Raw genomic sequence first — 15,031 nt, 5'->3', positions numbered from 1 at the left:
TCTGGCCCTCAGAGCATGCAAGGTGACGCCCACACTTTCCTTCAGAGCTGCTCTCCCAGCCCGTCAGGACACCCACAGAGCTTCCTGCTTCTTGTTCTGTTTACTAAGTTTTGTTCTTCCTCAATAAATGGTTTCAATATCCAGATGGTTAATAAGGAGACAGACACCTGCTTAATTAGAATTAGAAATAATTCATTGGGCTGGTCTGGTGGTATACACCTTTAATCCCAGCACTTGGGAAGCAGAGTCAGGTGGATCTCTGTGAGACCCAAGCCATCCAGGGCTCCACAGTAAGACTCTGACTCAAAACAAAACAAAAAACCAAAAGTAAACAAAACAACCTGTCAGTCAGGCAAGGTGGCCTAGAACCCTAGCCCTCAGAAGCTTGGGCAAGAAGATTGAGTTTGAGGTCAACCTGGGCTATATTGAGGAACCCTATACAAAAACAAACCAAACAAAAAACAAAGGAAAGAATAATTTACACATAACAAGTATCACTTTTAGAACTTTTCAAGTTTTGCATATGCGTGCAACTTGTAGCACCCAAGTTAAGACAAAAACCCTTTCCCATATAGAATGTCCCTCAAGTCTGCCCTATAGCCCTTTACCAAATAGAATGTCCCTCAAGTCTGCCCTATAACCCTTTACCATACAGAATGTCCCTCAAGTCTGCCCTATAACCCTTTACCATATAGAATGTCCCTCAAGTCTGCCCTATAATAACCCTTTACCATACAGAATGTCCCTCAAGTCTGCCCTATAATAACCCTTTACCATATAGAATGTCCCTCAAGTCTGCCCTATAACCTATAACCCTGCTCTGTCACTCAGCACGGCCACTTCAACTCTTGAGCGTCTTGCTAATGGATTACTCGTGTGAATTTCTGAGAAAGGCTTCTTTTCTTCTCTATCATGGTTGGGAACACTTTTATTTTAGAGCTATATTGTGAGTTGTTTATCTCCCGTGAATGGACATTTGGACTGTTTCTAGTTCTTGGCAGTTTTAAGGTCTCACATAGCCCAGGCTGGCCCCAAATTGCTATGTAGTTGAAGATGATTTTGAACTTTTGCCTCTCCTACCTCCACCTCAACTGGCTCTATCTCTAACTCTAGCTCTTGGTTTTTAGAAATCAACCATTGCTTCCAAAATTTAAATAACCTGCTACTCAAAGTGGCTGGGCTCCTGTAACTGAAGGATGGTGCTTTCCTTGTCTGTCATCTTGACATCTCTCCCTGTCTGGTGACCCTAGGATCCTTTAGCAGTTGACCCCTCTGGCAACAATAGTGCCGAAAAGATAACGGCTCTTTGAGGAGCTGCTGTCAGCAGCACAGCAGGGCTCTGTTCCACTCCCTTGCAAGATCCCAAGACTTAATATAACAGGTCCCATCCCAGCAACACTGCTTCAAGAGAAAAGCAAATTAAAAGTGGGGTGATGTTTACAATCTGATGGACACATCTATTAAGCTCCCCACATCTACTCAGCAGTGAGCTTTAGAAAGTCTGAGGCACAGAGGAAGCAGAGCGAGACCCTTACTGGTACTTGAAGGGCGGCCGTCTGGATGGGGGCGGTGAGGGCAGTGAGGGCCGGGTTCTGGACGGCGGCCATGACAGGGCTGCCATCTGTTTTCAGCGTGGTCAAAACAAGGGAATCTGTCTTAATAATCTGAGGCTGAACCAGGACCTAGAAGGAGGACAAAAAGGAGCATTATTTTTTCATTTGTTTCTTGCTGTATATAGGCTAATCACGAAAGAATAAGAGAACAGTTTCTCGAAACTGGAAATAAATAAAGAGGAAACCCCCTACATTCAATTTCCACCAAAGTTGGCTAGTTTGTACAGCTTGCTTCCTGTACTGAAGGGGAGAAGGGGGGCAGCTAAAGAGAACTGTAAGGCTTCAAGGCTTTTAGGATAACAAGACCTGTGTGGCAGAAACAAAGGCAAGGATGGTTCACAACTGAAGGCTTAGAGAGCTGGCTTTGGGTAGGTTCTAGAGAATTAGGAACATGGGTAAGAAGGAAGAATGGTAAACCCAGATTTTGTTTGTTTCTCTATGTTTGTTTGTTTTTTTAAGATAAGTTAATTTGGGGCCACTGAGAAGGTTCATCAGTGAAGGTGGCAGCCACCAAGCCTGTTGATCTGAGTCTGATTCCCCAGGGCTCATAAGGTAAGGAGAGAACCAACTCCTGCACCTTGACCTCTGACTACCTCATGTGTGCATCCACCCACATAGACACACATAAAATAAAAATGTTGTCATAATAAAAAGATCCATTTATTAGTAAGAAAGTATAAGTTCATATGCTATACTGCATGTATGTGGTGAATGCACATGTATGTGAATGCCCACGTATGTGCAGGCATGCCTATCTGAGTATATGTAGGTCAGAGCAGGACACCAGCTCTCTGCCTTACTGCCTGGGAAGAAGCTCTCTAATGACCTAGAAGCTTCTATTTTGGCTAGCACCCTTTCAGTGGACTGGCAGGCCAGTGAGAGCTCAGCATCCGCCCATCTCCTTTCCAAGGCTGCTGCACTGACCCGAGCAGGCGAGGCTCGCTTTCACACGGTACAGGGGATTCAGAAACAGGTCCTGACAGATATGGCAGTGCGTGCCTTTAATCCCAGCACTTGGGAGGCACAGGCAGGTGGGTCTCTGTGAGTTTGAGGCCAGCCTGGTCTACAGAGTGAGTTCCAGGATAGCCAGGACTATAAAGAGAGATCTTGTCTCAAACCAACCGAGCAAACAACCAAACAACAACAACAAAAAACTCAAAAATCAAACACAGGTCCTTTTGCTTACCCACTGAGCCATCTCCCCAGCCCCCTAAAATGCTGTATTTTTTAAATACACACTTAGTATATCTATTGTCAGAGGGCGGCTTGTAAGAGCTGGTTCTTCCTTCCACAGTGTGAACTCAGGTTTTCAGGCTCGGTAACAAGTGCCTATGACTGCTGAGCCCTTCCAGTTTTTACCTATCGTATGCGCCAACAGTCACGGCACCAGCCTTTCCCAAGCATGTCAGAGGACACCTATAGGTGAGGCTCAGTTTGATCTCTGCGTGACACTCACAGGTTTCTTTCTTAGCCCTCCTCCCTGTTCTGTGTATACTCTTGATGACGCTCCTTAGCATGCTTAGCAAGTCTCGACCAAGGACTAGTTCAGAGTCTCCCCCAATTCCTCGAGTCCTTCCCAAGCCACCTACCGGGACCTGCTGCACCTGTGGTGTAGCGACTGTCTGCACTGTGGCTGGGGCAAGGGTCTGCAGTGTGCCATTGGCTGTCTGAGTCAACACCCGCTGGGCCTGTACCGTCTGCACCTGCTGCTGGATGGTAACTGGCTGTACCTGCGAGGATGTCACGAGGCTTTGCACTTGAGGCTGCAGGACTTTGGGAAGAAGAGAAAAATGTTACGTGGGTAAGGAATGTACAATGTCACTGTGGCTGCAGTGTGACTTGGGGATGGAGTATCTTGTAATGACTTCAGCTTCCCACCTGCTGCTGAAGAAGATGCGCGCAGCCATTTACAAGCTGGTTTAGAGACTAGAAACGTCCCATAAGGACTGCATCAATATCTGACGGAATGAGTACAAATTGTTTTATTACTCCGGGTGTGGAGCGAATGTAAGGGAAGCTACTTGGCAAATGGCTGTGCCCGCAATCGAGTTAATAGACGCTGAGAGTCAACAACCCCCTAGGGCCTCATTGCTTCCCATCCTTTCTAGATGGAAAATCTGCTTTGGGATCATGGTCTCTGTTTTCATACCTCCTCCTCCAGAGTCTTGGAACCCACCAGAAAATTATGTGTCTTCAAACTGAGAGCAATACTGAGTCTACCCGGGGCTCCCCATTGTCACGGGATAGAGCACATCACAGCAAGAACAAGTACTTCATTCACTCAACACATGCCGCATGCCCGCCGAGGGCAGCTATTTAGAGACGTACCACCTATTTTAAAAATGGAATTTATCTCCACGGTGCTTGCTTAGGACTTATCTGCCAAGGGACCAGTTCTCATCTGTGGATGCTCAGATGTGGTGGCTAAGTAAGTTTCAGACCTAATTTTATTCAGAACTCCACCTCTAGTCATCAGGACAACCCAGCCTTTACCATGTTTGGACTTGGAAGTAGGTCTAACAGACATTAAAGTCTTTGAGGAAGGAGATGTGTTCCTGCACTATTTTCCCAGTGATCAGAAACTTGTCCAGACAGGACCAGACTAAAGTCTTCTATTATGCTCGGGGAGGCTAGATCGGCACTGTCTGTCTGTCTGTCTGTACACTGGCACAGAGGCTCCGCACTCACCTTGAAAGCTGGTTGCGGCATTCTGGTATATCAAAGGCTGCTGGATGATCCTGGTCTGTGGAGCGGTGCTGAAGGTCGGGGTGATCATCACCGTCTGCTGCTGCAGCTGAGCTGGAGGTTGAGGCTGGGGCTGGGGTCGGGGCTGGAGAACAGGGGTTGCCCTTGGTGGGGTAGGAGAGACTTTGACCTGCAGGGCTGGAGCCTGAGGGGAGGTGGATGAGGGAGAGAAGGTAGACAATGGGACCTGGCTGAATGACCGCTGTACTGCGGGATCTGCAGCTCCACCACTGGTGCCTCTGCCACTGCTGTTGTTGCTGGTGCCACCACTGCCACTGCCGCCACCACCTCCAGGGAAGGAGCTACATAGTTGCTCTGAAAACAAGTCAGAGAACTCTCCCACTTGATTGCTGACAAACTGTAGCATCTCTGTGAACAAAAGAAAGGAGTAATTCTATTACCACCCAAAACAGAAACGTTTTGGTTTCCTCTTTTTGACACAGGGTGTTGTTATGCAGACTTGGTTAGCCCCGTACCCAGCTCTCCGGAGGCGAAGGCAGAAGTAGATGGATCTCTGTGAGTTTGAGGCCAGCCTGGTCTACAAGGCACAGGACAGCTCAGCTCTACAGAGATGGTTCTGTCTCAAAACAAAACAAACAGCAAACCTCCTGCTTCAGTCTCCCAAGCTCTGGGATTATAGGTAAGAGCCACCACAGTTGGCTGATGAAACACAAGCATCTTTATTTGATTTTTTCCCCCAGATGGCTCCTATGGCATTGTGTGTAATTTGTGGGCAGAGAGAAGTGGTCTATGCCTAGAGTCTAGCTAGTATCCTTGACTAAACCAACAGCTGAACTGAGCCCACTTCTCTCACTTGGCTCTTTAATAACCTCAACTTCAGGTTATTAATTTCTTTTGAGGCGCTGGGAAAAGTGAACTCAGGGCCTGATGCACTCGGGGCCTGATGCACACGAGGCATGTGGACTCTCCACCGGGCTCTATGCTCAGCTCCCCAATACTAACTTTTAAACTTAATGAAGAAATAGAGGCACTGGAATTGAGGAGGGCGCTCAGTATATTTGGAAATGCACAGGGCTCTGGGCTCCATTCTAGACACCACAAGCAATATAACCCCAAACGAGAAAAGAGAGGACATGGAAATCCAGTGTCTTATCCTCTCTTTTCTGAGACAGGTCTTGCTATACACATAGCCTTGGCTGGCCTACAACTTGCATCAATCCTCCTGCCTCTGCCACCTGAGTGCTGAGATTACAGGTATAAGCCACCATGTCCAGTTTGCCAATGCTAAGACCATAGCAGAAATGCATCAGGATAGGCCTACACAACCCACGGCAAGCAGAGGGTGGGTCGTCACTGCTTGGTCACGAAGCAGCCTCCACTCTTAGCTCTCCTTCCCACAGCAGTGCCCGAGCTATGCTGGGCTGAAGCTATACCAAACGTTAGTTCTTCCTCGCCCCTTTCATCCTCAATAGGCAAGCTCTGGCCATCACTCCAACAAAGCCACTTATCTGGTATCACGGGTGACCTAGGCAGTGCAAGGCATGGTGACACATGCCTTGTGGTTCTAGCACTCGGGAGGCTGAGACTGGAGCTCAGCTCATGAGTTTGACGCCAGCATAGGCTACATCCAGCAGTTCAGCTGTCAAGAATCTTTAGAGAAAGAAAGGATAAAAAGATCGTATGTAGTTCTGGAAATAGCTAAAACATGGAGACACAAACTGCCACTACACAGCCAGGTTTAGATCTACTTTCCTGCCATACCTTTTCATCCACCTTCATTACCACAGAGCCTGAAGGCCAAGGCTTAGAGAAGTTGGTCCTGCACCAGATTTCATGCTTTTCAGGGACCTTGTGGATCTCTGGCTATGTCTTTTCCCCTCTGGGAAAGAAGTCTGTGGGGCCAAGAAGACGGGCCTACTTGGAAACCATGCTCCCCTTTCTAGACATATTCCAAGTGTTTGTAACCCCTGAATCCCTGTCCCCCTACGTCTCAAGTCTGCAAAGGCTTACCTGTGCTCCACTTACTCCAGATACCCTTATTTCTCATGACCACTTCCTGTTCCTTGGGTCACCCCTTACTAGATGCCTGTTCATTCCTTTCCTTTTAGAATACCTTACATGTACCCATGCAATGAGTAATTATTCTTGAGAAGTGGTCAAGAATCCCTGGCTCGAAGCTCTCTCAGCCATTAATGCTCTCACTCAGACGACAAACAAACCACTACAACCAAAACAGCCCCACGCCTGGCACAATGGCTCAGTGGGAAGAGACGCTGGCCATGGCCTGTCCACCTGAGTTTGATTCCCAGAAGCCACATGGTGAAAAGAAAGAAGTGACCCTCACAAGGTGTCCTCCAATGTCCACGAATGTGCCACTGAGCGTGCACCCAACACAAAGTAAATAATACAAAGGGTAAGAATAAAAAGACAAGGGGCTGGGGATTTAGCTCAGTGGTAGAGCGCTTACCTAGGAAGCGCAAGGCCCTGGGTTCGGTCCCCAGCTCCGAAAAAAAGAACCCCCCCCCCCAAAAAAAGAATAAAAAGACAAGACCAGCCACCCAAACCAAAAAACACCATCTCCATTCCTTCCTCCAAGTCCTCCCCTCTGCCCCAGAAAGTCCCTTCCAAGTCTTCAAAAGTAGGGGAGCTGTGTGAGGAAGCAGAGTTGTATGTGGGGCAAGCAGTAGTTACTGGAGATTCCTGGTGTGGTTCAAATGGAGCAACTGGAGCATTTATTTCAATTGCGGCACTGTGAGCACCAGGTCAGTTCAACCAGCCAGGCAGATCTGTGCCGTCTGCCAAGTGTGAACACTTACAAACACCTCACTGCTGCGGTCTGCTGTACGCGCGTGGGAGGGAGGACATCACAGATATGGCAAAGGTCCACTGAGGCCAATCCTTCTCCACAGTTTAAGAACTGTCCTTAATCTCAGAACAAACATGCACGAAATACAAATCTAGTGTGCGCACATCCAAATATAATGCGAGATTATAGAAAACTTTAAGAAAATGATTAGGAGAAATCTAACAATTTTTGAGTCCCTCACAAGTCCCATAAAACCAAAGGAAAGGGTGAGCTGGGGGAGGGGCGGCACAGGCTTTGGTACTGCATGGGCCTGGGTCTCAGGAAGGCAGCTCAAGAAGCTGTGAGGACAGATTACTCCAGTTTCCTCACCACAAAAGGCTGTCTGGGAAATAAATACACACTTGATTCTTTGCTCTAAGGTAAAATAAGATAATTTATGCAAAATGCCTGCCAGGGGCAAGGCCTTCATGAAGCCCCCTGAGCAGCCACTACACAGGCACTTGGGCCCACTCAAGTTTATTTCACCAAGCGTTCTCAAAGACCCTTTGCTTGGGGCACATACAGGCTAGTGTGCAAAGGTCACAGGGTTTTAGTTCACACAGCAGGTTAAGTGAGTGCAAGCAGATGGGATGGAACTGCTTCTTTTTTCCTTAAAGTAAAAACGCCTTTTAACGCTCACTTGGAAAGCAGCAGCGAAGCCAACTCCAGAAAGCGGAGCATCAGGCCCTAGGCAAGTGGTAAGGAAGGTGAGCGTCTGGGAAGGAAGGATGAGCGTCTGTGGGAAGGAAGGTGAGCGTCGTCTGTGGAAGGAAGGATGAGCGTCTGTGGGAAGGAAGGATGAGCGTCGTCTGTGGAAGGAAGGATGAGCGTCGTCTATGGAAGGAAGGTGAGCGTCGTCTGGGAAGGAAGGATGAGCGTCGTCTGTGAAGGAAGGTGAGCGTCGTCTGTGAAGGAAGGTGAGCGTCTGTGGGAAGGAAGGATGAGCATCGTCTGTGAAGGAAGGTGAGCGTCTGTGGGAAGGAAGGATGAGCGTCGTCTGTGAAGGAAGGTGAGCGTCTGTGGGAAGGAAGGATGAATGTCATCTGTGAAGGAAGGTGAGCGTCGTCTGTGAAGGAAGGTGAGCGTCGTCTGTGAAGGAAGGTGAGCGTCGTCTGTGAAGGAAGGTGAGCGTCGTCTGTGGAAGGAAGGTGAGCGTCGTCTGTGAAGGAAGGTGAGCGTCGTCTGTGGAAGGAAGGTGAGCGTCGTCTGTGAAGGAAGGTGAGCGTCGTCTGTGAAGGAAGGTGAGCGTCGTCTGTGGAAGGAAGGTGAGCGTCATCTGTGGAAGGAAGGTGAGCGTCGTCTGTGGGAAGGAAGGATGAGCGTCGTCTGTGGAAGGAAGGTGAGCGTCGTCTGTGGAAGGAAGGTGAGCGTCGTCTGTGGAAGGAAGGTGAGCGTCGTCTGTGGGAAGGAAGGATGAGCGTCGTCTGTGGAAGGAAGGTGAGCGTCGTCTGTGGAAGGAAGGTGAGCGTCGTCTGTGAAGGAAGGTGAGCGTCGTCTGTGGAAGGAAGGTGAGCGTCATCTGTGGAAGGAAGGTGAGCGTCGTCTGTGGGAAGGAAGGATGAGCGTCGTCTGTGGAAGGAAGGTGAGCGTCGTCTGTGAAGGAAGGTGAGCGTTGTCTGTGGAAGGAAGGTGAGCGTCGTCTGTGGAAGGAAGGTGAGCGTCGTCTGTGGAAGGAAGGGGAGCGTCGTCTGTGGGAAGGAAGGATGAGCGTCGTCTGTGGAAGGAAGGTGAGCGTCGTCTGTGAAGGAAGGTGAGCGTCGTCTGTGGAAGGGGTGCTGCGCAGAGACACCGGGGAGCTGAGGAACAGGCCCCAGGAGCAGTCGTGCTTTCTGACTCCACACTCCACTACCCTCTACCATGTGGGAGCAGAATGGCTCCTCACTGTTCCCCACTCTGTGCTTTTTGTCAGGCTATTACATGGGCTCTTATTTCCACAGAGAGCCATGAAGCCCGAGAAAGCGAGGCCTGGGAAAAGGTTTTATGAAGCTTTGAAAATGGAGTTCGTGTCCCAGCTGCAGTTCACACAGCATGGGGGCAAAGAGGCTCCCCGGAAGTGGCTGACACACCCAAGCACCTCACTTCCTTCTCTGCCATTTCCCCAGCCTCAGCAGTCTCTAAAAGTTTGGGCTAAGTCACTTGGAGCACCAAGAATCTACTTTTGGGTTCTGTTTCTTTAAAAGCAAAGAAACAAAACTAGAGGAAGTTTTGTTTTTGTTTTTCTGGCACCTGTGCATTTCAAATTGTTTCAGGCCTCAAAGAAACAGAAGTTCACGTATACTCACTGGAGTTTATGACCTAGAGACAACATATCTTGGCTGGCTTAGCCACGCAGCATCTAGTGCACATCAAAGTATGATCAAAGTAAATTTTCATTATTTTAGTTTATGCATCTGAGTGTTTTGCCAGCATGTATGTATATCTGTCTGTCTGTCTGCATGCATGCATGCAAGTGCAAGCATCATGCCCAAGGATACCAGAAGCCCTGAACTGGAGTTGCAGACTGTGAGCTGACATGTGGGTGGCTGGGAATTGAACCTGGGTCCTTTGGAAGAGCTGCTAGGGCTCTCTGCCACTAATCCATCACTTCAGGCTCTTGATCAGATTAATTTTGATTGTGAATAAATCCAAAGCTCCCAGATGGAGTAACAATGTCTTCAAATTACATAGTCAGCTAAAAGTCTTTTGGGTATTTGTTATCTAGCCCTGAGAGGTGAGAGAAGAACTGGTTTATAGAGGTTTTTTTGGGGGGGGAGTTGGGGGGTAGGATGAAGAGTTTGGCCAGGGTCTTACTATATAACTTACCACATAACCTGGAGTTTACCATGTTGCCAAAACTGGCCTCCTCACACCTTAGATTACCGTGATGATGACACACAGCAAAGGTCACTTACTTGTTCTTATTGTATGAGGGTTTGCCTGAATGTGTCTGAGCACCATGTACATGCAGTGCTCACAGAGGACAGAAGAGGGCGCTGGACGCCCCCTGGAGTTACAGACTTACTAGCTGCCATGTGGTGGGGTCCTCTGCAAGCTCTTCAGCCCCACTACGTATTTCTTCAATACAAACTTTATAATGTTATTCTTACATTATGTTTGTTATTAATGTTAGATAGTATGTTTGTATTTATTTATTTTTGAGTTATATTTATTTATGGGGGAGGGGGACTTGTGCATGTCAGGGCACATGTATAGAGGTAAGGGAGTGAGTCAGTTCTCTCTCCCCGTCATGTGTGCTCTAGTGATGGGACTCAGGCTGTCAGCCTTGGTGATAAGTGCCTTTACCTACGGAGACATCTCACCAGCCCTAGACAATGTTTGAAAATCATGAAAGGAATATATTCATTATAAACAAATTTAGAAAACAAACTGGTGGTGGTGTTGTGCACTTTTAATCCCAGTGCTTGGGAGTTCCATGACAGACAGGGCTACACAGAGAAACCTTGTCTTGGAAAAAAAACAAAAGAAGAGGAAGAGGAAGAGGAGGAAGAGGAGGAGGAAGAAGAGGAGGAGGAAGAAAAGGAGGAGGAAGAAAAGGAGGAGGAAGAGGAAGAAGAGGAGGAGAAGGAAGAAAAGGAGGAGGAAGAGGAAGAAGAGGAGGAAGAGGAGGAGGAGGAAGTGGAGGAAGAGGAGGAAAAGGAGGAGGAGGAAGAGGAGGAAGAGGAGGAAGAAGAGGAAGAAGAGGAAGAGTTGGAGGAGGAGGAAGAGGAGGAGGAGGAGGAAGAAGAGGAGAGGGCGGCAGCTGCAGCCTGGTTCAGTGTGTAAGAAAGAGTGTTTGCTCTGTGACCATGAGGACCTGAGTTCAAATCCCCAGCACCCATACAAAAAGCTGAGTGTGAGTGTGGCTGTGTATGCTTATGACTCCCAATTAGGAGGTAGAGACAAACACCTGACTCTGCTCTGGCTTCCACAGATCATCGAGAGAGAAACACACACACACACACACACACACACACACACACACACACACACCCTAGGAGAAAAAACACACAAGAAATCTAGAGCAACTCAATGTGGTCTCCTGGTTCTTTCTCTCTCTCCCTTCTTTCCCAGGCACCCAGAAGATGCCTCTGCTCTGCAGTTCTAGGGGAAAAGGCAGATAGAACCATAGCCCAAGACTGCAACTAGTCAGCAGCCTCACCCAGAAGAGCTATTTCAACAGCACTTTCCACAGGCTTTCTTCTGGGCCACAGGTTCACCCTAGGATTGTCAGTCAATGTTTCAAAGCACCTCTGTGCATCTTGCCACTCCACTCCAAACCCTGTTTTGAATTCAGCTAGTCTGTCAAATACCAATCAGCACCTGACTGGCACAGCCATCTTTCAAATCAGATGCCCTGGAACTGGAGTTACAAATGGTTATGGGTAGTCACGTGGTGCAGGACACTGCACTCAGGTCCTCTACAGACCAACAAGTGCTCTTAACTGCTGAGCCACCTGCCAGCCACAAACCTAATTTCAGCGCTTCTTCAAATTGCTCTGACTGACTCTATTTAAAAGTGTGCACATCTGTCTGTCTCTTCAGCTTATATGGGTGTGTGTGTGTGTGTGTGTGTGTGTGTGTGTGTGTGTGTGTGTGTGTGTGTCTTCAGCTTATGTGGGTGCTTCAGGGGACCAGTTAGATCCCCTTTGAGCTCAGGTTAGTTGCAGGTAGTTATGGGTGCTTGGGACTGAATTTTGGTCCTCTGAGCCCTCTCCAGCCCCACCCAGCCCCGAGCCCTCAAACATCTAAGGCTTTCTTTCACTTCCCACCCATCAAAGATACCCACTTCCCTTTCTGCACAAGCTTGGGGTTGGCAAACCATTCTCAGAGTAAAACCACCATGTCCTTTCTGCATAAGATCACCTTCAATCTTTCTCTAAGCTGGCTCACCATTCTACTTAAAGGCTTTCATCAAGGACTCGACACCTCACATCCAGTTTGCTCCTGAATGAACACAAGGTTTTCCTTTGGAAGAACCTAGGCTGGGGATACAGCTTAGCAGTATTGCAGCTGACTGACTAACAGAGTCCAGGTTCCACAAACAGAAGACATAGAGCCAGCTGTGGTGACACATGCTTATCATCCCAGCATTCAAGAGGCTGAGGCAAGAGTTCTGAAACAGCCTGGGACACACACAGTGACCAACAAGGGCTGAAGAGAGATGCCTCAGTGGCCGCTTGCTTTTCCACAGGATGCTTCCTGGGTCTGATTCGCAGCACCTGCATGGTGGCTCATAACCTGCAACTCCAATCTCAGGGCATCCAATGCCCTCTCCTGTCCTCTGTACATGATGCATATGCATACATGCAAGAAAAACACTCAGACGCATAAAGCAAATCTCTTGCTTAAAAGTTAAAGAAATACAGGAGGCCCACAAGATGGCCTGGTGAGTGAAGAAGCCTGTCTCCAGGCCTGGTGACCCGAGCTGATCCTTGGAATGCCTGTGGTGGAGGAGAGAACTGATTCAGCAAGTTGTCCTCTGACCCCCACGTCCCCCCACATACAGAAACAGGTAACTCCTACAACACTCTGAGGCAGATGCTACCACCATCTACTTCTCAAGACAAGAAATGGAGGCAAGGAGGTTAAGTAAGGAGGTTGGCCAGGGGTCACATATCAGATTCGGAACAGTAGCAGAACATTTATGAGACAGGAACTAGCGTAACATGGCCAGCACCACACGGCGGCAGGTAGTGGAGCTGGGACCGGCAAGCAAGCTCAGACGCTGCATGCTTTGGTCCCACTATCATGTGGCTATCACCAAACCAAGCCCAGGAGCAGGCAGACCCGGTGGACACTCAGTGAGTGCTTCACTGGAGAGTGAGCAAGAGTGAACACCCAAGCTCAGGAAGGAAAGGATGCGTCATCCCAGGCCCTTCCTGTCTTTCCTAGCTCAGTACCTGGCCCCACCCCAGTGTTACGTGGCTCTCTCTTTCACGCTTGAAAGGGCAGTCTAAAAGTTGTGCAAGATGCTCAAGGATCTGATCCTACATGATCCTGTGCTTAAGGAGGCCTCGTGTTTCACAATGACAGATAACCCACACACTGTCAACAAAGTCAGGCACAAACCACTCCACCTGGATTGTGCTCTGAGGGGCAGAGTTTGCTAAGCAAGAAACCTCAACCCTTATTAGTACCAAAACCATTAGGTAAAAATGTCAGACCCCCAAGAATTCACCATCCACCATCACACTCTCAAATCTCCTAAACCAAGACCAAAAAAAACTTGCAATGTAGGCCATTGAATGATAGACAACCATTCACTCAGTACTTGTCTGTGATGCCTACTACGTGTCTGGTAGCTTGGAAGGTCTTATGTGGCCTGTGTGAGCCCGTACAGAGCAAGGACAAAAGCTCTGAGCTGTACATGGTGGTCCACGACTATAATCTCAACACACAGGCTAGGACTAGATGATAGTTGAAAACCAGCTGAGGCTACAAAAAGAAACCTCCTATGGAAGAAGAGAAAAACTAAGAAAGAAAAGAGAAAGGAGAGACAGGAAGGAAAGGAGGTAGGGAACGAATGGTTTTGTACTCTTCAACCCCACAGAGAAGTGTCGGGGATACAGCTCAGTGATGGGGAGTTTACCCGACATGTAGAAGGCCCTGAGTTTAATCCCCAGCATTTGGGAGACTGAAACAAGAGGTCTGAATGTGAGGTCTGTCTGTTGCACTGAGACTGTGTCTAGAAGGGGGGCGGATACGCTAGGGCTGCAGCCTGGTGGTTCTGGCGGTAGAATGCTTACCTAACACTTCAAGAGGACAGAAACCCAACCAATCCCACCAACTCCAATGTAAGGGAGAACAGGTGCCTCAAAAGATAAGGCCAGGGGGAAAGGACCAATCCACTCTGGGAGATTGAAAATCACACCTAGGACAAAAGGGGTTTTATGAGCTAAAGGGATGGAAGCATATTCAAGGAAGAAGGAATAGTTTGAAGGACAAAGAACATCAAAACAATGCCCCGCAAGTCAACAATGCAGAGATCATGGAACTCAAGAGGGACAGATGGAGCTACCTAGGGGAATGTGAAGGCCTTAGCGATGTCATCACCAGAGAGAAGAAGCACAATGGGCAGTTGCCATTTTTGTTTCACTTGTTAAGGCATGCTCCTATCCAGGAAAGTAGACAACAGATCATCAGGAAGGTGTAGTCCTGAGCAGGCTGCTGTTTACCCCAACCCTGGCTGGGCTCTGGCACCGCTGAGCCTCTCTGGGATTCGAACCCATTTATCAAGCCCAGCTTTCTAGATTCTCTGATCAATACACATACTATCCTCCTCCAAATAAACATCATTTTTAATTCATGCTAGTCAGATAAAGAATACACTGATGCATAGAACTGACCAAAACTGGTTGAGAAGGTAACGGTTTATCAAGAATGGATCTGGGGTTGGGGATTTAGCTCAGTGGTAGAGCGCTTGCCTAGCAAGCACAAGGCCCTGAGTTCAGTCCCCAGCTCCGAAAAAAAGAAAAAAGAAAAAAAAAAGAACGGATCTGCTAGGGGCTGGAGAGATGGCTCACCTGTAAAATGTACCGACCACTCTTCCAGAGGACCCAGGTTCAATTCCCAGCAGCTTACAACCATCTATAATTCCAAGATCTGATACCCTCACACAGACATACATGCAGGCAAAATATCAATGTACATAGAATAAATTAAATAATTTTTAAGATCTGTTCATCCACCCTTCATTCACAACTTAGCCAAAGTCCTTGTGAAGACTTCCCCAAGCCCTTCCTTAGTGCTTCAAACATCTGGAATTCTTCCTGTGCAGGCTCCAGCTACATTTTTTCTTTGGGAACATTGAGATTAAATTTGTACTCGGAGTACAGCAATCAAAAAGAAAAAGCTCCCTGAAAATAGGGGCTGTTTCATTCATTTCAAA

At 48.1% G+C, this 15,031-nt stretch overlaps 1 protein-coding gene across 2 annotated transcripts in view; it reads right to left on the bottom strand.

Moving 5' to 3' along the window:
* Window positions 1-15,031, bottom strand: part of Srebf2 (sterol regulatory element binding transcription factor 2) — a 58,172-nt gene that overhangs the window by 32,331 nt on the left and 10,810 nt on the right. For both annotated transcript variants that reach the window (XM_063263322.1, NM_001033694.2), the window contains exons 2-4: window positions 4,302-4,727; window positions 3,203-3,384; window positions 1,536-1,682 (exon numbers count right to left, since the gene is read on the bottom strand). In XM_063263322.1, the coding sequence (XP_063119392.1) occupies window positions 1,536-1,682; window positions 3,203-3,384; window positions 4,302-4,727 (755 nt within the window). The remainder of the gene's footprint in view (window positions 1-1,535; window positions 1,683-3,202; window positions 3,385-4,301; window positions 4,728-15,031) is intronic.

The sequence above is a fragment of the Rattus norvegicus genome, chromosome 7 (assembly GCF_036323735.1).
Source record: "Rattus norvegicus strain BN/NHsdMcwi chromosome 7, GRCr8, whole genome shotgun sequence".
NCBI classification, from domain to species: domain Eukaryota; kingdom Metazoa; phylum Chordata; class Mammalia; order Rodentia; family Muridae; genus Rattus; species Rattus norvegicus.
This window is presented reverse-complemented; position numbering and strand designations above follow the sequence as displayed.